At 38.3% G+C, this 22,976-nt stretch overlaps 1 protein-coding gene across 1 annotated transcript in view; it reads right to left on the bottom strand.

Annotated features, from left to right (window-relative positions):
- Nucleotides 1–22,976, bottom strand: part of LOC121855301 — a 238,763-nt gene that overhangs the window by 62,857 nt on the left and 152,930 nt on the right. Inside the window, exons 9-13 of the mRNA XM_042350179.1 lie at nucleotides 21,554–21,780; nucleotides 14,851–15,054; nucleotides 10,857–11,084; nucleotides 9,200–9,452; nucleotides 5,839–5,926 (exon numbers count right to left, since the gene is read on the bottom strand). Coding sequence (XP_042206113.1) covers nucleotides 5,839–5,926; nucleotides 9,200–9,452; nucleotides 10,857–11,084; nucleotides 14,851–15,054; nucleotides 21,554–21,780 — 1,000 coding nt within the window. The remainder of the gene's footprint in view (nucleotides 1–5,838; nucleotides 5,927–9,199; nucleotides 9,453–10,856; nucleotides 11,085–14,850; nucleotides 15,055–21,553; nucleotides 21,781–22,976) is intronic.

Genomic DNA, 22,976 nt, shown 5'->3' with positions numbered 1-22,976 from the left:
CATAATCCATGACACCACGTAATTTTAAACTCCGAGATTCTGGTACAAGCCGACATGAAGCGCTATCGAACTTCGTGAGTACTGTGCAGAGAGAGAGAGAGAGAGCTGTGAGTGTGTGTTTTACTTCACTTACTGTGACTCATATATTACTCACGCTCCCCCCCCGCCCCAGCTCTCGCCCATCTCTACAACACCAAGCGTGCTCTGATCGCCCCCCCCCCTCCCTCTACCCCGCTGTTACTACTCAGTCCCACCCCCTCACACCACCACAAGTCACCACTACGCATATATCCACGACAGGTTACTCCCATCATGTCCACACCAGGAAGGAAAAAGCAAGAAGAGAGCTGAGAAAACTATACCGCTTTAAAGCTCTTCCTGAGAAAATAAAATTCCAACTAGTGACATCATTTATCACACCGATATTAACTTACCCAGCAGTACCTCTTCATGCTATGAGCACCACTCAAATATTAAAATTACAGGTGGTTCAAATTGAAGCCCTAAGATTCGTCACAGGTGAAAGATACCCCTTCACCAGAACCACAGCCGAGATACATAGAGACCCGAGAACGAAACCCATCAACCAGCAGCTGCACACCCTGGCCAGCAGAATCTGGCAAAAGATAGAACGATCAGAGCAAGAACTCCTTCAAAGACTCCCACCAGATAACGACAACAACCATACATGGTTCCCAAAAAGTTACCAAATCTCAAAAGGTCCATTACCACCCCCGATCTACACGGCCAGGCAATAGACAACCTACCTAGACCAACATCCGCCAGTAGGGTCGGCAGAATATGAAATAAGGCCCTCAAAACACCCATATATGGGACAGGGTAGGATGTCTAGTGCCTGTACCGACAGACAATAACTAACCCATGACACAACCCTAACACACTATTAGCTTAGTCAGCCCGCCCTCTCTTACCTCCTCCTAAACTTCTTCTATTTCCGAACTATAACTTCCTTCCCCCACCTCTAATCTTCTTTCACCCCTCCTTTCTCTACAAATAAAAAAACACTACCACCTCTATAACCAATCGTTATTATCACCATAACCTTCACTACCATCACAATTACCCGTATTACCACCATCACCAGAAAACCATACCTCAGCCAATATCACTATCACCACCATTACTACCACCATCACCACTACCGTATCTCAGCCATCATTACTGCCACCCCTATCATCACCACTGACTGATCCACTATAATAATTACCGTCCTCATTAACATCTTAATTTTCAACTCATTTCCATCATTCAACAACACACTAAGGAGAGAGAGAGAGAGAGAGAGAGAGAGAGAGAGAGAGAGAGAGAGAGAGAGAGAGAGAGAGAGAGAGAGAGAGAGAGAGAGAGAGAGAGAGAGAGAGAGAGAGAGAGAGAGAGAGAGAGAGAGAGAGAGAGAGAGAGAGAGAGAGAGAGAGAGAGAGAGAGAGAGAGAGAGAGAGAGAGAGAGAGAGAGAGAGAGAGAGAGAGAGAGAGAGAGAGAGAGAGAGAGAGAGAGAGAGAGAGAGAGAGAGAGAGAGAGAGAGAGAGAGAGAGAGAGAGAGAGAGAGAGAGAGAGAGAGAGAGAGAGAGAGAGAGAGAGAGAGAGAGAGAGAGAGAGAGAGAGAGAGAGAGAGAGAGAGAGAGAGAGAGAGAGAGAGAGAGAGAGAGAGAGAGAGAGAGAGAGAGGGAGAGAGAGAGAGAGAGAGAGAGAGAGAGAGAGAGAGAGAGAGAGAGAGAGAGAGAGAGAGAGAGAGAGAGAGAGAGAGAGAGAGAGAGAGAGAGAGAGAGAGAGAGAGAGAGAGAGAGAGAGAGAGAGAGAGAGAGAGAGAGAGAGAGAGAGAGAGGAGAGAGAGAGAGAGAGAGAGAGAGAGAGAGAGAGAGAGAGAGAGAGAGAGAGAGCGAGAGAGAGAGCGAGAGAGAGAGCGAGAGAGAGAGCGAGAGCGAGAGCGAGAGCGAGAGCGAGAGAGAATTATATTGTATTTTTTTTATTTAAATATGGTTATAGATACAATAATGCTTAGTACTCTAATAAAATTCCTGTTCACAGCTCCCCTTACGAAAGTGTGGAGGTACATTAATAGTTACATAATATCCTGTTTACTTTGGTGATGTTAAACTGAACAACATGCCGTACCTGCGCACACACACACACTCGTATATTAACCCGAGGACTGAGGTATGGAAGGATGGGTCGTCACGGAGGGGGTGTGAGTTTGTGTGTGTATCTGGAGGAAAGGAGGAGTATGAAAATAGAGAGAAAGGGGAAAGAGGGCAGGGAGAGAGGAAAACATAGGAGAACAAAGAGGAGAAGGAGGATGGGTGAAGGTAGTGAAGGAAGGATCATCCACAGCCCCCTGGAGTCTCCTAGCAACTGATCCCTACACCGCACCTCCCACCACACACACTAAATGTGCTGACCTTTCATAATCTAAGTCCCTTACCACAAACAAGATGTACTGAAGCAGTCTCAGCATACTGTTACGGTATTATAAGGTACAATGAGCATCACACCACGGCTGAGCTAGTCATAGTCCTGTCATGCCTTCCAGTGCACTCAAACCTGCTCTGTGAAAACCAGTTTGGTGGATGAAGCGAGCCATGTCATTATATATAGGCTATCATCTTTCTATGAGAGCTAAAACTGTGGGAAGCATCCACCTGACCGCTCTCTCCCCGATAAGTACTAGAACTAGTTTTATATTTCTTTTCCTTAAATGGTGAAGTGGACAGTGAAATTGCCTTAGTGTTTGTTAATGTGTTTTGAACCAAGATATCTAAAAAATGTACCAATTTCAATGATACTTGGAAGATGGGTCAGAAGTTGCCTTGGTAAATGAAAAATTATTTAAGTTTGGATAAAGGATGTCAAAAGCAAAATTTAAAGGAGATAATAATTCAGCACATACCGGTATATGATACAAGTTGTGCCAATGACATTCATATGACGCCAGGGTGAGGTTTTCTGCTCTATGTACAATTTTCTATTTCCTTTTTAATTTATATTTTTATTTATTTATTTTTTTTTTTGGGTGGGGGGGATTCTGCAACCCTGCTAATCTGGCTTTTGAACTTTGCACCATTTATAATAGGTAAAAACAGACAATTTTCAAGACATACAATACAGTACTTTTTGTAAAGGTTTACCGGTACTTAATAGTGAGAAACTGTCAGCATCCAGAAATATTGTGTGTGATGATGAGGGATAAGATGATGTACGAGTATCTGTGCACAGCCTTACCATACTATAACACTACTGATACTTCTTACTGTAACAGAGCCTTGTGCTGGTTTCACAGGAGTGGTCAACAGGGAAGATGGACTCGGATAACTACCTGAGCACTCACCCTCAATATAAGCAAACACTTGCCACTTTCATCACAACCCACCACTGTCTCGCTCCCAATATTATCCTTCACTCAAGCCTTCCTTACCTGCATCCCCAAACATTCATATTTATACAAGGCTTTAACACCTTCTTGGAATCATGACTCAGCATTCTAAATACAACAGTCCATCAATGTGTGGGGATCACCTTATTCACATCTAGACCTACTAATGTATAGTATAGTACAGTATATACTGTACAAACGTTAGGTATATTTCATCACTTGGATGCCTCTACTGATAAGTGAAAAATTCATCACCAAACAGTATGTTTTTCACTGATAACACATACTACAGTACACTAGCTGCATCATACTTTTGCCATACTACCATACAGTACTTGGTAACATTTGCCAAGAGGAACTACATTAAGTGTGTACTACTGCATAATCATTACTGTCCCACTTGATGTTTGTCTTTTATGGTAAATGAGCTTCAGAGGCCTCACAGAAATGATGTACAGTATACAGTATTCATATCCAAATGAAAAGTAAATTAATATAGTGGCTTTAAGGATAGTCTCTTAACCATAGGCATGACTTAGTAATATTTTAATTATCACCCATGACTGAATATTTTAATTAATGGTTGATAATGTACAGCAATTCAGTTTCAACACTTATGCCCCATTATCTCAAACTCACGATGTTGGCAGACCTATACAGGTATATACAGTATGTACCGGTACATGCACAGTATATATTTTTTTTAAGGGGCACAGGTCACTGACCCACATTGGGGCCTGGAGGGGTGAAAAAACAAGAACAAAACATAAATACAGAAATTAAAAAAATATAAAAGATCAAAAGTGAGAAATGATATACAGTACAGTATATTGTATGTTGTGTTGTCAAAGTAAGAGAAACAATTGAGATCCTGCTATTGTGTGTAAATAAGGCAGAAAGTCAGTCAGATGAACAACCTGGGATTTGGTCACAATTTTTGTGATGCCATATGGCAGCAGGGTCTACCATTAGACAATACATTATGTTTCCAACATCTTTCCAGGCAGTAGTACCTCCTTGTTTGATAGGTGCCTACTACCTATGGCCTACAACCCTACCATTTCCTAATTTTGTATCCTACAGGTGCTCCTGCAATTTCTTTCTTTCGTATCAGTTCTTGAACATTACCAGACACTACACTTTGCAGACATAATCACTGTGAAACTCATTTTACATGCCAAGATTCATATCCAAAATTCATAATAGATCCAATTTTGCCTTTAAGCAATGCTATACAGTACAATACAGTGTGGTATTTTTAAGCACACAAGTGAGCCTTTAATATATGTTTGCCAAAGGTAATGTAAATTGAGCTGGTACAGATACAGTTTAACAGCAGTAAGCAGTAAAAACAACAGTGGGTAGGACGATAAAGTACCACCATTTAGTGTTAAGAAGGCAGAAAAAACTGACATGACAGTGACCAAACAAGTCATTCATCAAATATTTTACCTGGCCTCCTGACCTGACCACCATGACCTACTTTCCATTTCTGTTTACCATCACCTCTTTAATGTACAAACTATTAATAAACATGCCTTTAAATAAGTGGACAAATTCCCACAATTTGTTGATGTTAATGGTGTGGTTCCACATGAAAAGAGTGACTAGGGGGCAGAGTTACAACTTACACCCATGTTTGAAATTATGACATTGAGAAAAATAATACACAGTATGCATATAAGTTCTCCTTGCACTTATTCTTACTATTGTAATACGTGTGTTTGTTACTGTATTGTATTCCCCTTCCACAACACAACCCTAAATTTGGTATACCCATTGCATAACAGATGCCAGCTCCTCCCCAAAATAGTTAGCTGTCATCAGCTCCACTGAAAGAAATACTTTGCTATTTCCTGGAAGTTCATTCTCACTCACATGCTACTACATTCTTCTTCCCTTCCTCAGTCTACTCCCCTCCCCCTCCAAACAACCTTCTCTGAATTATGTTACAATTCCCTTTTTATTTTATTATTTCAATACGTCCATAACACACCCTGATCCTCTCTCTTCTCAACACTTTCACCACTGGACATTTCCTTCTTATTTCTGTCTTTTAATGTCTGTAAAAGAGTGTTGGCGACAGGGACGGAGTATTTGAATTCGGTATAGTATAATACCCTGTATTCGAATGCATTCAAATACAGCATTTCAGGGTACTGTATTCATATTAAAAAACATTACTATCAATGCAGAAATCAGAAGTTAATGAAGGGATGACACTCAGATGAAAACATGACAACCAGTAATATAGATGCATGAATTATTGTAAATTGTCATTTGCCTGAAACACACACAGACACACACACAAACAAGTTCAATAAAAAGAGGACACAATGCTTCTATAATGGTCCAAAAACTTTATTGTTTTGATAATACTGTAGAGTATTAGGGAAGAAAGGCCAATCCACATTATATGTGGAAAAATAATACTGAATATTGTACTTACACTTTCCGCTCTGTGGGGGATGAGGTAACAAGCTCATAAATCTGAGCTCCTACTGACTGAGTTGTGACTATGAAGAAGGCGCAATTGTCTGTAGGGACAAGAAAAACTAAGGCTTAGCAAGGTTTAGTTCACAGGACATTAATAAATTATTTACAATATAGGTTCTTGTATAAAAAACTTACCTGGTAATAACATGCCTTATTGGAACTAACAAACTCTTAATGACCATTAAAATACTGCACATTATACCAATTTCCTAAATAATAAACTGATGAAAACATACAAACACACAATGTACATTCTACACTGTCAGATGCATACACAAGATAACCAGTAGCCTATTTAGTTTAATTTACTCTTCAGCATTCTTCATAACCTTCTCTTATCCCATCTGACCTGAATTGAGAGGAAACAAGAGACTATCTTCTACAGAATGGCCCCATGACATTTGGTATACTGTCTCCTTGTTGCTCCACAGTCTATCCTACAAAAAACCCTGAACACTATGCTTTCTAGTCACTATACCTACTACCATTTCCTGGACATCCATCCCTTTTGTACTATTCCCTTCCCAATCTTCTCAACCTTCCATTTCTCTTTTGCCGTCCATATCTGAATTACACACTCTTTTAGCTATCTTTCAATTCCCCAACTCTTCATATGTTTATATCACATAAAAGCAAACCCTCGTTCACTCTCACGGTTCTTTCATCCATCCAGTTCCATATTCTTTTCCATCCTATTCACTTCATATACTGCTCTAAGGCACATAAATTCAGTTAATAAAAAATGTTGGATCATCAACTTCAATACAATGTACATTTCCACCTTTTCCTCCTTTGACATAATTCTCTCACTCTCCACACATTTCTCTATGCACTTACTAATTTTTTCCCCTTAGTTACTCTTTGATTCAACTCATTCACTCACTGTTCCATTTACTAACACATCTACTACAAGTATAAAGCCCCTCAACTCTTTCACTGTCTCCCTTCTCAACTTATTTTTATCATTTTAATTTTGATTACTTTCACTTCTACAATGCACTTGTCTAAAGGGAATTACAGTACTTAATATCTGCAACTTCTGAATCATCCACCAAAGCAGAGCTGTATTCACTACCATAATGTACAGTACAGTATTAACCTGCGATCAAAAATGAATCAACTAGACTATGAACTAAAATCTAATTATGGGATTCCCAGAAATACTTTGCAGAGAAATAGAGCAATACTAGCCTATAACAACATGTTCTTTCTCATTTATATATTTTACAGTAATGTTTGCTACTTAATCCTGTACAGTATAATCTATGAGCATGTTCAATTTGTTCAACTTGATGCATCATTTCCATAAGTTTTGAATACAGCCTTGTTTTTGTTTTTCTTAATACCGTATATACTCATGTGTAGTTCGAGTTTTTAAGACCAAATTTTTAGGCAAAAAATTGGGGGTTGACCTCTACATGCGTAATAGTTTTGTTAGGTTGAACCCGTGCATGATGGGAAGGGCGAGGAGCAACTTTTAGCTTCAGACATGAAAAATATTTACTATTTACTGCCAGTAAACAATGGAAACGTAAAATATGGACCAATAAGTAATGAAAAGTTGTGCAGTTCCTTCAGCAGATGAAGCTCACCAACTTACAATAGGCTAAATTACTTTACAACGTACTTTCAGTAGTCTATGTTGAAGTTCTTAGCACAGGCTAACTTATCATATCATATACGGTATCACAGTTCTCATTGAACTACAAAAAATACCGGTAATAAAAACCTTTTTGATATTTCACATTTAATATAATACCCGGTAATCCACTTCAAACTTCCTATTGTTTACAACGATGCATGACGCACCACCAGCTGTTGCGTATCAGCTAGACGGTACACGTGTTTTTCGAATCATTTTCAGTAAAAAAAAACTCTTACATCACATGTATATTTCACCTGAACTGTGCCTGAATGAATATATTCTCGGAAATAAATAGTAGTTTTGCTGAAACGTGATGTATTTTAATGTAAAATAGGATAAAATACATGACGAAAACAAAAGATTTTACCTAACCTTCCGATGTTCAAGAGAAGTTACTCGTTTTTTAATAGTTTTTGGTTAAAATACTGTTATATTACAATGGTATTCTATTCATACTGTGCTTGATATAATGCATTCACGGAAATGTAATATTTTTGCTGAAATGACGTACGTATTACAGTGGAAAGTGGGATAAAATCGTGAGGAAAACAATGACTTTTGCTTTCTTTCGTTCAAAAGATGTTACCGTAATCGTTTTTTGAATGGTTTTCAGTTAAAAAACTGTTGTATTACAATAATATTCCCTCCTAATTGACTTGAATAAATACTACGATACCATATTTCTGAATATTTTCATTAAAATCCATCAAAATCATTTTCCTTGTCATCGTCTTCAGCACCAAACAGCTCCTCCCAATCTTCTCCTTGAACAGGGCTGAGAGTGCGATGTTTTTTTTGCGTGTTTTCAGTTAAAAAACTGTTACATCACATGTATATTTTACCTAAACTGTGCCTGAATGAATATATTCTCGGAAATAAATAGTAGTTTTGCTGAAACGTGATGTATTTTAATGTAAAATAGGATAAAATACATGACAAAAACAAAAGATTTTACCTTACCTTCCGATGTTCAAGAGAAGTTACTCGGTTTTTTAATAGTATTTGGTTAAAATATTGTTATATTACAATGGTATTCTATTCATGCTGTGCTTGATATAATACATTCACGGAAATGTAATATTTTTGCTGAAATGACGTACGTATTACAGTGGAAAGTGGGATAAAATCGTGAGGAAAACAATGACTTTTGCTTTCTTTCGTTCAAAAGATGTTACCGTAATCGTTTTTTGAATGGTTTTCAGTTAAAAAACTGTTGTATTACAATAATATTCCCTCCTAATTGACTTGAATAAATACTTGAATGGAAATATACAATATTTTTGTTGAAACTACCCGCGTTTCAGTGTAAAGTGTCGTAATAATAAATGATAAACAATTTGCCTTCAGGCACGGCGAGCCTCAGTTTATAGGACGTAGAGCGTTTTTACTGAAGGTTTTGTTGTTCCATTACCCTCAAAAACTTGGTCGACCTATAAACGAGGAATATCATAAATTAACAATTTCTTGGTCAAAAAATCAGGGTCGACCTATAAACGAGGGGGGGTTATAGATGAGTATATACGGTATATGTTATAAGTTAGTAGACTCTTAAAGCAGTTCAATACTATTACAGTATAGTATTTCTAATCCTAAGACAATAAGACCGTCTATCTTCAATGACCATCTCATTATCTAAGGCAGTATACATTAACAGTAGTAAACAACTAACCTGTGGCTACTGCCCTATAAAGCATGGAGGGTCCATACTTTATAATGGGTGAGTGAGTTAGTTTGTTATCATCTTTGCCAAGGGACTTGATGATGGAGTGATTCTTGAGGATGTATTTATCATCAGCTTTTTGGAGAAGGACAATAAATTCATCCAGAAGCAAAACCAGGAGATCAATATTTTTCTGGCCTTTTGCAATTCTCCAGGTTAAGAGACCCTCATATATTAACTTGTGTTTGGTCAGGTCCAGGTTCTGTTGAAAGATAAGAGAAACTGGTAAAAATAGGATGCCACCATATGACAACTAAACAGAGTCATTATAAGTTCACTACTAAGACTCCTATTAAGAAAACAACTCTAGATGAAGTACAAAAGCTTTGGTGATAAATATAATATAAGTTATCTTGAAATATTGATAATAGGCAACTACATTTTTCTTTCTGTATACATATTTTTTTTTGCAACACATCTTTCCTTAACTTATCAAACACATTTTCTGTAACAAGAACTAATAAACACCACACAAACTAAAAATCCTCAAAGCCAATCTAACAATTTCTAGGACACTTTTCCCCTTACACCTACTGGGCACTTTTCCTCTTACTCCTACTGGGCACTTTTCCCCTTACTCCTACTGGGCACTTTTCCTCTTACTCCTACTGGGCACTTTTCCCCTTACTCCTACTGGGCACTTTTCCTCTTACTCCTACTGGGCACTTTTCCTCTTACTCCTACTGTTTTCCTCTTCTCCTACTGGGCCTGCCTTGCTCTACTGGGCACTTTTCCTCTTACTCCTACTGGGCACTTTTCCCCTTACTCCTACTGGGCACTTTTCCTCTTACTCCTACTGGGCACTTTTCCCCTTACTCCTACTGGGCACTTTTCCTCTTACTCCTACTGGGCACTTTTCCCCTTACTCCTACTCTCTCTTTCATCTTTTGTATTAGTCAATGAAGTAAGCTTAATGCCAGAGGAATATAACTACCATATCTACATTATTAATTTTATAATTTCTACCTATATAAAAGTTTGCTAATATTCACTTAAAATCAGAGCTAAATTAATGTACTATAATGCATCTTTAAGACTTGAATTCCTGCTCGTGATAACTATGACTAATTTGTCTCAGGAAGACATAAGTTTATCATAATATGTCTGAGAGAGATGTAGACACCAAATAATAGCTGCAATGTTTACACTTATGGTATGCACAAATGTTTTACTCAAGATATACAAATATTTCCACAGCTTATAATAATGTGAAGAGGACCCTGGTGTGTAGATTTAATAGACCATAAGACACATTCAGCATCCATTACATCATACTTCCAACAAATAGAGGTAATGGATGTATTTCTTACAGTTGATGGCTTTGAAATCAGTCCGCAGTTACATTACACAGAGGTTATTAGAACAAAGTTGATGATACTATGGTATGCTTATAAAGTGCCATACAACTCTAATTAAGAGTCAGCACAAAAATTGCAATGAACAGTGAAACAAGATGGAATAAAGTTTAGATTGGGATTCACTGTATTCTATTTGGGGAAGATCTTGGATCAAACTATCTTCTGTAATGTGATGCAGCTTATTAAATAAAGATAACACAGACATAATGACATATTACAAAAGGTTATCTGAATTTAGTCTTACTCACCCCTTTTAGTTCATCAGAGGGGCCATGCTTGTTCTTTGCTAATGATGACTGGTCGAGCTTCCGTTGTATTTCACTTAGTCTCTGACTGTTTTCGGCTTCTTGTACTGCAGTATTGACAAATGCTAAAATTTCTCGCGCTCTCTCTAGTGCTCGAGATATTTGCTCAAACTCTTCTGCTTGTGAGTTGCTGTCAGTATAGGCTAGTAAGGACTCCATGAACAAGGGGTACTGTAATATAAAAGAAAAGATTGAATAAATTAACCATCAAAAAGTCTTTCCTTATATAATACTGTACTAGAGGGCCACATACTTATGGCATCCTATTTTAACTTGTATAATAAAAACACATCATTTCAGGCATGAATGAGCTTGTATGTAAAACACTTCACATTATTACATGAGGCCCAAACCTGGTAAACCCACTCCCTCTTCTAAAATTACAGTATAATTAAAAAATAAATAAATACTGTATTGTACAAGACTAAGAAAAAGAAACACTATCTCATACACACATTCATATTTATTGTAATTTTCATGATCAATATAAAGTGACCAATGCCAACATAAAGTAACCTTATCTAACACAATCCAGCTTAACATACCAAAAGTAAGCCAAGCTAACTAACCACAGGTTGAAAGTATATTGGTTGCTTTTTCATAAACTTTTCGAGGCTCAGTGGCCAATGTTCTGCAGCCCAGTACTGGTTGGGAGCCCCTGCCTTAGAGTACCACAATGATCATTACAGAACCAAGGTTTATCACACTGCTTCCAGTAAGTAGCAAATTTATTAGAACTCAAATACTGAATTCAGAGTTTGTGAAATCTTAGAATATTTCATTACATGGTAACATCAACTGCTGCTAATTTTCTCTAAAAAATTTGGGGAAGGATTAATTCACTAACTAACTGTTACTGCAATTATCTGTATGTTCTTAGTTTTTCTGAAATATCATAAATACCTGATTCAAAAGTGCATATGTATTACACACACAGTATATATATATATATATATATATATATATATATATATATATATATATATATATATATATATATATATATATATATATATATATATATATTACCCGCTGCGTGGCTTTTCATAGCGTTTGCATATCTGTGATGCCTTGCCAAAGCTGAACTTTCACTTAACGCGGATTTTTCCACAGCAACGCGGTGAGTGTCCGGCTCGGATGCTATTTTTAGATTTTGACCACGCGCCACCCGCCCGCCCGCCCTCCCGCCTGCCTGCCTGCCTCTCCCTCCTCCTCCCTCCGCTTGGGCAAGCGGCGCGGTAAGGTTGCGCAGTGTGTGTCTTTGTTGCGTTATCACTGACGTCATATGACGTCTCGGAATGTGATTGGCCATGCAGCCCTACCCCCCTCTGCTGCTAGCTGTAATTGGCTTAAAGTATTATGACGTGACTACCCCGGGGAGGGAGGGAGGGAGGAGAGACGACGCTTGACCTAGCCGCGGCAGTTTCATCCCTCAAGGCCACGCCGGGTTAACGCGCATCCATTGTTCCGTAAAATGGCTTCCGCCGGACCACCACCCCAAGAGAGAAACCTTTCCTTACCTGGACCCAGCGGCACTAAACCAAAGAAGACACGACGTTCATTAAGCTACGAGCTGAAGTACCAAATTGTTCAAGATTTGGAGAAAGGAAGACGCCAAGTTGATCTCGCGCGCCAGCATGGCGTCAACGAATCTACGATTCGTACAATAAAGAAGGATGCAGCCAAGATAAAGGAGCACATGAAGATCACAAAGTCTGCAGGTGCTTCATCTATCAGGTATTGCCAGAACAGGGTGCTGGCAAAAGTGGAAACTTTGCTGGTGAGTTATTTGGTGCGTCAGGCGCGACGCAACATGGCGGTGGACACGCGCTCAGTGCAGGAGTGCGCACGTGAGCTATACGCAGCAGTGACACGTAAACTGGGAATTGCAGAGCCCAAACCCTTCAATGCATAGGTTTAAGAGGAGGAACAAGGTCACCAACATCAGCATTGTTGGTGAGGAAGCGAGTGCTGACCGTGCGGCGGCTAGAGATTTTCCTCCGTTTTTACGTGAGATTATGGAGGAAGGACAGTACACTGACGACCAGGTGTTTAACATCGACGAATCTGGTCTTTTCTGGAAAAAGTTACCTTCCAAGACCTTCGTTGTCCAGTCTGCGAGCAAGGTAAGGGGCCGGAAGATGCAGAAGGAACGCATCACCGTCCTGTTTACCACCAATGCCTCCGGTACCTGTAAACCAAAGTTATCGGTGATTCACAAAGCCCGCAAGCCGCACGCCTACAAGAATATGGACATGAACAAGCTTAATGTCCACTGGCTAACTGCACGTAAGGCGTGGATGTCCTCTTCTCTGTCCCTCTTCTGGTTTGACAACTTTTTTGTTCCTGACGTGCAGAAATTCTGCGAGCAACAGAATGTTCCATTCAACATTTTGTTGCTCCTTGACAACGCACCTGGACACTCGCCCCTACTAATGGATCGTCACCCCAACGTAAAAGTGGTCTTCCTTCCTCCCAACACCACGTCATTAATCCAGCCTATGGACCAGGAGTTAATCTGCAACGTTAAAGCTGCATACTCGGCAAAGAAATTCAAGCTCCTGAACGACTCTACCAACACCAAGGATGAGTTGCGTAAGCTGGGTGACACCGACAGCGAGAGTAAAAGCGACGTGGACAAGGAACAAGAGGCGGCGACTCAAGAAGTTCTCGTCAAACAATTTTGGAAGAAGTTTAACGTCAAACAAGCTGTAGACTTCTTGGTGGAGGCATGGGATCTGCTGTCTACTGCTACGATTCGTCACGCATGGAGACATGTGTTGCATGGCATACCAGGTGAGAGGAGGAGTCAATCTGTTACTGGTGAGGTTCAGACTGTTGCAGTAGCAGTGGACCTTGCCAGAGAAGCTGCGCAGACTGTTACAGCTGAAGGCTTCTCCGAGACCACCAACGAAGACATCATGGAGGTGATCAGAGATCCTGAAGTGACTGCCGACGAGATGTTGGAAGAAGAACCCGCCAGTGAAGAGGAGGAAGAAGGTGCGTCATTCTCCGAAGAACCTAGTTTAAGTCATAGTGATATTAAGTGTGTCATAGAGTTAACAGAAAAAATTAAGTCCATTGTTTCCCGCGACACTGACGATGAACGCCATGACGTCTTCCATAACCGACTGGTGCAGGCTATGGAGCCGTACATCACGGTGTATCATGAAAACATCAAAGCCAGCCGTCAGCAAAGCATAACCGAGTTCTTCGCCCGCAACCCACCACAGCCAGCCCAAGGCAGTGATAGTGAAGGTGATTTTGAGGGATTTGTCAGGGAAGCCATGACAACTGTAAGTGACAGTGATATTGATTCACCTAGTAATAGTGATTCACCTAGTAATGGTGATTCACCTGAGGGGCAGTAATCTGCCCTCTGCCTCGGAACCAGCCTCCATCCCCGTATGCCGACCCATCTCTTCTACTACCGTGAGTGTTCCTTAAACCTTTTCGTTTTTTAACCTATTCTTTATTTTTCCTATGTTAACCTTTATCTTTCCTAACCTAACCTCTTCTATATTACTTGTTTTTCATGCCACCATAAAGTTAAGATAGAATTTTTACTACAACATAGTTATTTTTCGTCAAAAAGTGGAGTTTGGGGGTCGGGCTGGGTTCTATTGGAATTAATCCCATATGTTCTGTTGTTCACTTAACGCGGTTTTCACTTAGCGCGGGACCCTCTGGGTTCTATTGTGTGAATTAAGTGAAATTTCTTTTGTATATATATATATATATATATATATATATATATATATATATATATATATATATATATATATATATATATATATATATATATATATATATATATATATATATATATATATATATATATATATATATATATATATATATATATATATATATATATATATATATATATATATATATATATATATATATATTAACTAAATATAATAGTGTCACTGACCTTTGATAACCTCTGAAAAATTGCAGGTAACATGTCTTTGAGTTGTAGTCTCCGACACGCTGGGTTATTTTCTTGCTCCTGAAGGAAATTGCTTAATCTCTGGTCTCTTTTTTGTCGCTGCTTAAGATTATCCAATGCTAAAAACTGTGTTCTGACAAACTCTGCAGCTTGTTGTTGGAAATGATCTCCTTGTTCACCATCAAACTGTGGAAACATAAAAAGAGTGTTAGATACAGGCTTAGGGCTGAATTATGTCTGTAAACAATACTTGTGTGAAGTACTGTACTGCACTGGAGATCTCCTTAATACTGTAATACAACATGAATAAAGTGATAGTAATATTTTGTCTGATAAATATTTTGAGTAGTTACAGTTTTACCAGTGAAGTTAAGCAATGTTGGGTCTGGTTAGTACTTGGATGGATGACTGCCTGGGAGCACCAGATGCTGCTGGTGTAAGGACACTACTAGAAATAAGCATTTTGTGGTTTTGTCAGCTATTCTTGGTCAAATTGGCTACTGTAAGTGTCTCCTTGCAAAAATTCTTTAAGTATGGAGAGCAAAGACTGTCTTTTGTTGTTCGGTATGTGAACTGTAATCTTCATATAAATTAAAAGAAATTAATATTCTAAATTACAGAAATATAATGTAACTCCAACAGTTGTTGTTTCAGACATGAAATGCCACATTTTACAATCTATTGTAAAAACAACAACAAAGAACCCCTCCTATACAGGCATCCCCAATGTTACAGAAACTCGGGCTGCTGGAATTTGCCCATACAGAATTTGAAAATTATGAGCACTAAATTTGGAATAAGGCCCATAAATTCAACCTTACGGAAATGGGATATATTTCCGAAATTTTCAACAGAAAAATAATCAATGCACGGGTTTAAAAATTTTATATTCATTCATAAGTGTGCTTGTATTACTTTGGGGGGGAGGGGGGGCAGAAAAAGTTTCTTCAGGAACGTATCTGTAATTATATAATGGAAGTCAATGGTCAACTTTTCAAGGATGGATCCCTTCAATAACCCGGGGAATTACTGTACAGGTACTGTACAGTACTGTAAAAGTTACAGTTTGTAATTTGTGCCTAAAACTTAAGCTATTTTACCCATATGTTCAGTAAATATTTTAAAATACAGTATTGCTACGTATTAATCATTTCTATATTTTTTCCTACCAATTCTTATTCTTAAATATCTCCCCTTCTACCAGAGTTACTTCACTTTCCACAGGTAACACAGTTCACTTGTGGTGCTCTATGTTTTCTTCTCTCGCAACATATTTCATTGTATGCTTCACTGTGTCACTATACAGTAAGGTCATGCAGGATGAAGATGAGTAAGTGGTTTTTCATGCAGAGGCTGGTAGACATATGAAACAGTCTAGAGCTCTGTGCAAACAAGAACAGTACTGGGCTTCAAAATAACCCTCGACAAGACTATCAAGAACAATGGGGGTATCCTATGCAGGCCACTGGCCTTCTTCCTTTGGTATGGCCACTTCTAGCTGGGGTAGGTCAGTATGTAAATTTCTACACCAGTTCTATTTTCCTAATAAGTTCCTGTGTTCAGTATATTATAATAATGTATCTTGCAGAACTCCAATCATACATATCTACGACTTCACAAATTCATTCAAACATTTTCAAAATATTTGTAATACACTTCACCCAAGACAAACTTAAACTTCCACTGTTATCATTTGCCGAGAATAGTTGAGAAGTAATGCCCTTACCGGTATACGCCTTCCCATGTATTATAGAGCCACACCCTTCTTGCTCCTTCTTTAAAAATGTTTCTTTCCTAACTGAAACTTCTAAATTGCCAATGGAGATGTCTTCTATTCACAAATAAGTACTGTGTATCACCTAAGCACTCATCCAATAATAATTTTTTTCTTTCACTCTTGGATTTCATTAAAGCACTTCACCTGAACACATAATAGTCCTGGTCTTCTTGAACTTTCTTTACTGTAATTTGATGAAAAGTTTTACATAGCTGATGTATTTGTTAAACTTTGCATCTTCAAAATTGCAAAGTTGCCAAAACTTTTTAATGTACAGTATTGTCTAACTAATAAACACATTCCTATGTCGAAAAAAATCAAAGTTTCTGCTGGATTCTTTCTCTCTAGTTGTCTCATACTGTGACAGATGTCTAAAGATACTACTGTACTGTACTGGTAATGAAAAGTATAACAGCAAATGCTGAATAAATAAAAAAGTACAGGTGTAATTTCAAATTTCCAATATGAACAATGCCACAATAAAAAAGTACAGTACCAGTTATTTTAACATGGAGACTATGTCAATAACAAAGAAATCTGCTAGTGAGTGAGTGAGCCTTTGAGTCTGAGCTATAATTAATTGCCTGATACCAGGAAGGTACTTTATCTCTCCACCACATCAATCACGCCACATTCTCATATTTCCACAGCTCATACTTGTTTGTTCTCATCAAAGATACTAATCTTTGGTTAATTAATGTAAGTGGATATTTAACTATGATTTCCAGCTTAAGTTTTTAAAAATCATTGTAAATTCTACTAAGTAGAAGTTATTACATAAATTTGTGGTGATCATGAGGGCAGTTGCGTGTGTCTTCACCACCTCTTCCTGGTCACTATCACAACAGGATGGGAGCGGGTCTGGTGGGAAGGCCATTAATGTCCCATGACGGCACCTTTACTGCCAATCACATGACCACACCGCACCCAACAATGCTCACCCTTTTTTAACATCTTTTCTCAATTTTTTTTAAACATTATTATAATTCCTAATAGACCTTTAATAAAATCTGTAATTGTATTTAATAAAAATATTTAGGCAAATGCTATCTTACAGAAACTTTTTAGAACATACTGTATATGCAGCCAAAATTTTCAGTGTTATAAATATGGAGTAAACTACAACATATTCAAACTGATCTGACTGATAGTTCTACAATGCTGTAAACAGGCACATCTGAGCCATCACTTTTGTTTTCTCTCCCCATTAGAATAGAAACAGACAATGGGTGAAATCGTATTATATAAGAAAGTTCTCAAGTGGTAGATGATGATATTGTATTGTACAGTATTATTGAACTTCAGCAACTTAGGTCTTTAAGTAAATACTGTACACTAGTCATCAATACTGTAATTAAAAATTGGACAATGACTGTACCAAACCAGTTTTGTCTGAGTGTTAAGTCACTGCTCTAGCACAGGTAAAATATTTGATATTTTTCTCTCTCTTACTTATAATTTCCCTGTAGCCAAAGCCACTTAACAGTCAGAGTTTGATGACACATGAAACTTTATCTTCGGGTAATCATAGAAATGAAAATTGCATTCTCATGCCTTCTCACATCAAAGAGGTAGGAGTAATGTTTGAAAACAGTGATGGAGAATTCTACAAGCTTTCACTTACACATTGGAAAAACAGTTGCTAATTCAAAACAATGGGTTGCAGGGTATTGATATGGAGGACGTTTGCCTCAGCATATGTAAAAAATGACGACTTATTCAGTACAGTAGTAGTAAATTAATATAGAATGACACCAAGATCAGAGTATGAAAAATAAACAAGACAGATTGTACAAATTGGAAAAACCTGCAAGACAATAGGAGAGACAGTACTGTATATAGCAAACCTCCATGAAGAATTCTAGTGTAAAAGGATGGGAGAAATATTGGTAGGAGAAAGGTCAACCATTTTCCTTTGTTTGTACAGCTGACTTAATGACACCACCTTATCTATTTATTTTATTTTATATTCTTCTGCTCTTTGTTCACATTTACAAGTACAGTAGATTCATCCAGTGGTTTTTATTAATGAGTGTAGGACAAAATCCCACAAGGAAAAGAACCTAACCTTGAGAAACATGAATATAAAAAATGGGGGGGATTTGATCCTACTTTAACTGAAGGGTGTTTCGTCCTAGGGAGCTTCTGACCGACTCCACTCTACTGTACAAATATGTTTACTTCACAATCCTTAATCTTCATCCCGTTTCTCAACTTTGATCTCATAAAGGAATAAGGGAAACAACAATAGTGGATTAAAACACTGAGATGCATGCCAGGGTTTGTGGAAAATCTCCTACTGCACTGAACCAGAGATGCCTCATAATTTTGCAGATTGTGCCCTTGTTGGTTCCTTGAAAGACTTTACAATATATGCACTGAATATCCAGGAGCATTACCGAAGTACAGGTAGTTCTAATTCTTACCTTGTCAATAATGTGACTAAAATCGAGAGAATACAATACAGCACTGTAGTTGGTAAAGCACACTCACCTGATGCTGCACCTAAGAAAATTTCAGAGTTTGGCTAATTTACCATATACTGTACCTACTGTATACTGTATGTATGTACAATCATTGCCCAATTTACAGACATTTGCTATACAGCTATCCCTTGCTATACAGTATGAACATTCCAGGCACTAAAATTCGCTTGTATGATCTTCCTAAATTGTCACCTCTTTATCATTTAGCGAAAGTTTCCCCGTTAATGCGAATTTTGGTCTAAGTAAATATTCAAATCGTGTGCCCCCCAGGAGTCAGCTGGGGTGGTCACATCCCCCTAGCCTGCTTCTTACTAGGCTGAGGTGTGAGCTATGTTATGGTTATTTTTCAACTAGTAATTTCAGGTACAGAAGATATATACAAAACACTCATCACTTTTTTTTTTTACTCAGTTACCTGTACAGTATATGCACACACAATCCGACATAAAAATTTTGCAAAAGTTAAAAGAAATAAGTACGATAATGTAAAAACATAAAGGGAATAAACATTTTTTTGTGTGCGAGAGCGGGAGGAGGGAGTGGAGTGTCGGAGCCCTGTTGCTAAGGGTTGGCAGAGGCAGCGTCCCAGCTGGGCTGTGTTGCTATGGTGAAGCTTGAGGTCATTCAGCCACAGTCTATGCAAATGATGGTTGTGTTAAACTTTCATTTAGCTGCATATTTTCATCTAGATAGTATTTTATTAATGCGTTTTATGTGTTAGGTAGTAAATTACATTACTGTACTTGTAGTTAGGTAGTTTTCCCATATGTTCTGTTATTCGAGGTACGAAAAGTCACCCAACAATTGGTTTGTCAGGAACCTAACCCATTTGTATAGTGAGGGATTCTTGTACCAGAAATGGTTAAGTAATGACAGAAAGCAAAATTCATTATAATGGAAATTCTGCTAATTTTTTTAAAATATATTTCAGAAGAAAATAAAAATATACATAAATGCATGAGCTGTGTTTTTGATTTCTTACATGCACTTGTGTGTCATGCAAGCATTTCATACTTGTACTCTCACAGTTTGCTGCCACAGCATTTTATAAAAAAAAAAGCCTTGTTATAAAACAACATGCTTTGCCTCGTAGTTGGCGGTGTGCACTCTATTGTTCGCTCTTTATTTTCACATCTTTTTCTCGACTTTTAAGTGCTTTACCCTTGCCTCAAGATGTCTGGAGAGTGACATTGTCACAATTGCAATGTCAGAATGGATGATGTCGCTGAGCTTCTAGAGTCTCATGGAGAGGATCTTGCAAATAAAGATTTAATGATGCTGGAACAAGAGAGAACTGCAACAGGAGAGGAGGAAAGTATATTGGCTCCACCTACTCCACGTCAACTAACAGATTTTTACTGAAAATGATCCTTGCCGAGATAGAAGCCTCAAACTATTTTGAAAAATACATGAATGTTCAGCCACTACATGGAGCTGTATAAGGAGAAGAAAAGGCGAGCAAAACTGACACCATTGTTTGCATTTTTCTCAAAGAAAGATGATGGACCTTGTACTTCTCAGCCTGCCACTCTTCGCAGTGATGTTGGCTATTGAAAAAAATTATGTGGATGAGTCTGCCTCTCCTAGCACTGGGGATGTGACCAATGAGCCTGTCACTCCTTCGTTTTCCTTGTAACAATCATCTTACTCTAATTCCCACTGTTTCAGATAAGTGACATTCATTCTCAGCATTGTTATTACCCGATGAATATGTTGACACTGAAGCTCAATTCACCGAAATATCTATTTTAATTTTATGCGCAGCAACAGCACAAGGCTGGGTGGTGATATTGTCATGGAAACATCATCACTCATAGCTCACTTCCTCCCTCCCCCCAACTTGCAGTGCATTCACCTTTCTCACTCATTCACACACACACACACTTCCTCTCCGACTCTTTCTGATATGGGTATTTTTTGAGTAAAGATTTTGTTGTGAAGGAGCGTATTCTGTGATCTTGACCGTTGACATAAAGACTTGAACTTAGTAATAAGTACAGTACAGTACTTGCTTTAAGGTGACACATAGTCTTGTTAGAACACCTATATTAACACAGGAGTTATGATCTGGATAAAGTTAAACTATGTTCCTAGACACCCAGGCAATACTGTAAATGCATCTGTACACTAGAGTTAGATGTTAGGACAAATGGTCTGATGGATTGTGATGGGTAAATATAACTACCACTACTCTCCCTTTGGTAGGGGTATAAACAACTAAAATTACTAATACAAATGGGAGGGGGAGGAGAGGGGGAGGAATTTCATCTAATGCTGTGAATTCAAACAAGTTAAACCCTTAAATATCATTCTGAAGGCAGGGAACAGACTTAATACAAAATCTTGCTCAATTATGCAAACAAAATGAAGCAAATCTATGAATATCCTACTAAATCACTTAAGAGAACACAACTGTACTTACCATATTTATAAGAAGATCCCCTACTCTTGATACAAGTGGTTCTTCTAGTCTCCTCTTCTTCATGGCCTGGTTGAAGGCAGTGTGGATTTTCAACATTTGGTCCATATTGGGGAAAAGGATATCCAACTGATCTCTAGGTAAAAGTCCTGCTTCTGTCATGGGCACTTGAAACAGGTGTTTTAAGACTTTTAAGACCCGTACATGTGTCCGTTCAGTGTGGAACAATTCTGAAAACAAAGTCACATTCTTATACTGTAGTACTAAAAATTATTAAAGAGTAAAGGATTGTTTTCAAACAATAGAAGTAATTGTGCCACAGTTAATAATATAATAGCCATTTGGGGATCTCACACAGCCACAAACATCAAACTGCTCTTTAATTTTTTTTTCTGTTAGAGATCCTTCTACTAACAACGTACAGTATGTACTGTACAGTAATCTCTCCATTAGCTGGAATCTTTGATCCCCAGTACTGTACTCTCCAACAGACAGAACAAATAGAATTGAGCATTCCTTAAAATTCCAAGGATTGTATCTTGTGCAGTTCCAAATAATTCTGATAAAACCTCTCCCTTCCGGGCATGAAAAAGGAATTTCCAAGAGATTGATTGCATTATGTTTCTGATGCGGGTTGCAGGGATGGGTTGGCTCAATGTACTTGTGAACTGCGATTGGCTACTACTATCATGTGACTGCATGGCTAAAGTATCTCTCAGCCTATCTCCTCAAACTCTTGCATCATGACACTTTTAGTTCTTTGTCTGCTGCCATTGTACTGTACATACAGGACTATATAAACTTGTTCGCTCGCTCACTGCTGTTTGTGCGTAAGATCTCTGTGATGCACTACTGTACATTACTGTACCACCATATAATCAGCCACGAATAATGTTCAAGCAGTGTTAAGACATAAAAAGTGATTACAGTTATGTATAACAATCATTAATTGTGAAAGTACCATATGTACAGTACTGTACATAACAGAGTGGACAGTGTAGGCTTGTGTATAGTGTATATGTTAGGCTCAAAGACTGAAAGCTAACCACAACGCCTTGTGGTTGTTTGGAAAATAACCAGAAAGGGGAATTTTGCTACAAGTTAGGTTAGGTTAGGTTTGTTTGGATGAGTTTGATTAGGTTAGGTTAGGTTGTATCTACTGGGTAAAACCCAAGATGCAAAATTTCATTTTCTGGTTCTTTTGAAAACATCCACAACACGTTCTGGTCGTTTTCAGTCTTTGAGCCTAACATATACAGTGTGTGTATACAATCCCTCCTTCATGGAGGGAGCGGAGAGTGACAGTTAGCAACACCTGTTACAGGGGATGGTGGTACGTACAGGACAAAGGCAGGCCATCCTGTATCATCATATCACCATTTGGCCTGCCTTCAGCACAAGCTCAAAACAACAGCATCAGCTGGTG

The sequence above is a fragment of the Homarus americanus genome, unplaced genomic scaffold (genome assembly GCF_018991925.1).
Source record: "Homarus americanus isolate GMGI-L3 unplaced genomic scaffold, GMGI_Hamer_2.0 scaffold32063, whole genome shotgun sequence".
Taxonomy (NCBI): Eukaryota; Metazoa; Arthropoda; class Malacostraca; order Decapoda; family Nephropidae; genus Homarus; species Homarus americanus.
The sequence above is the reverse complement of the archived record's forward strand: the minus strand, read 5'-3'. Positions and strand labels throughout refer to the sequence as shown.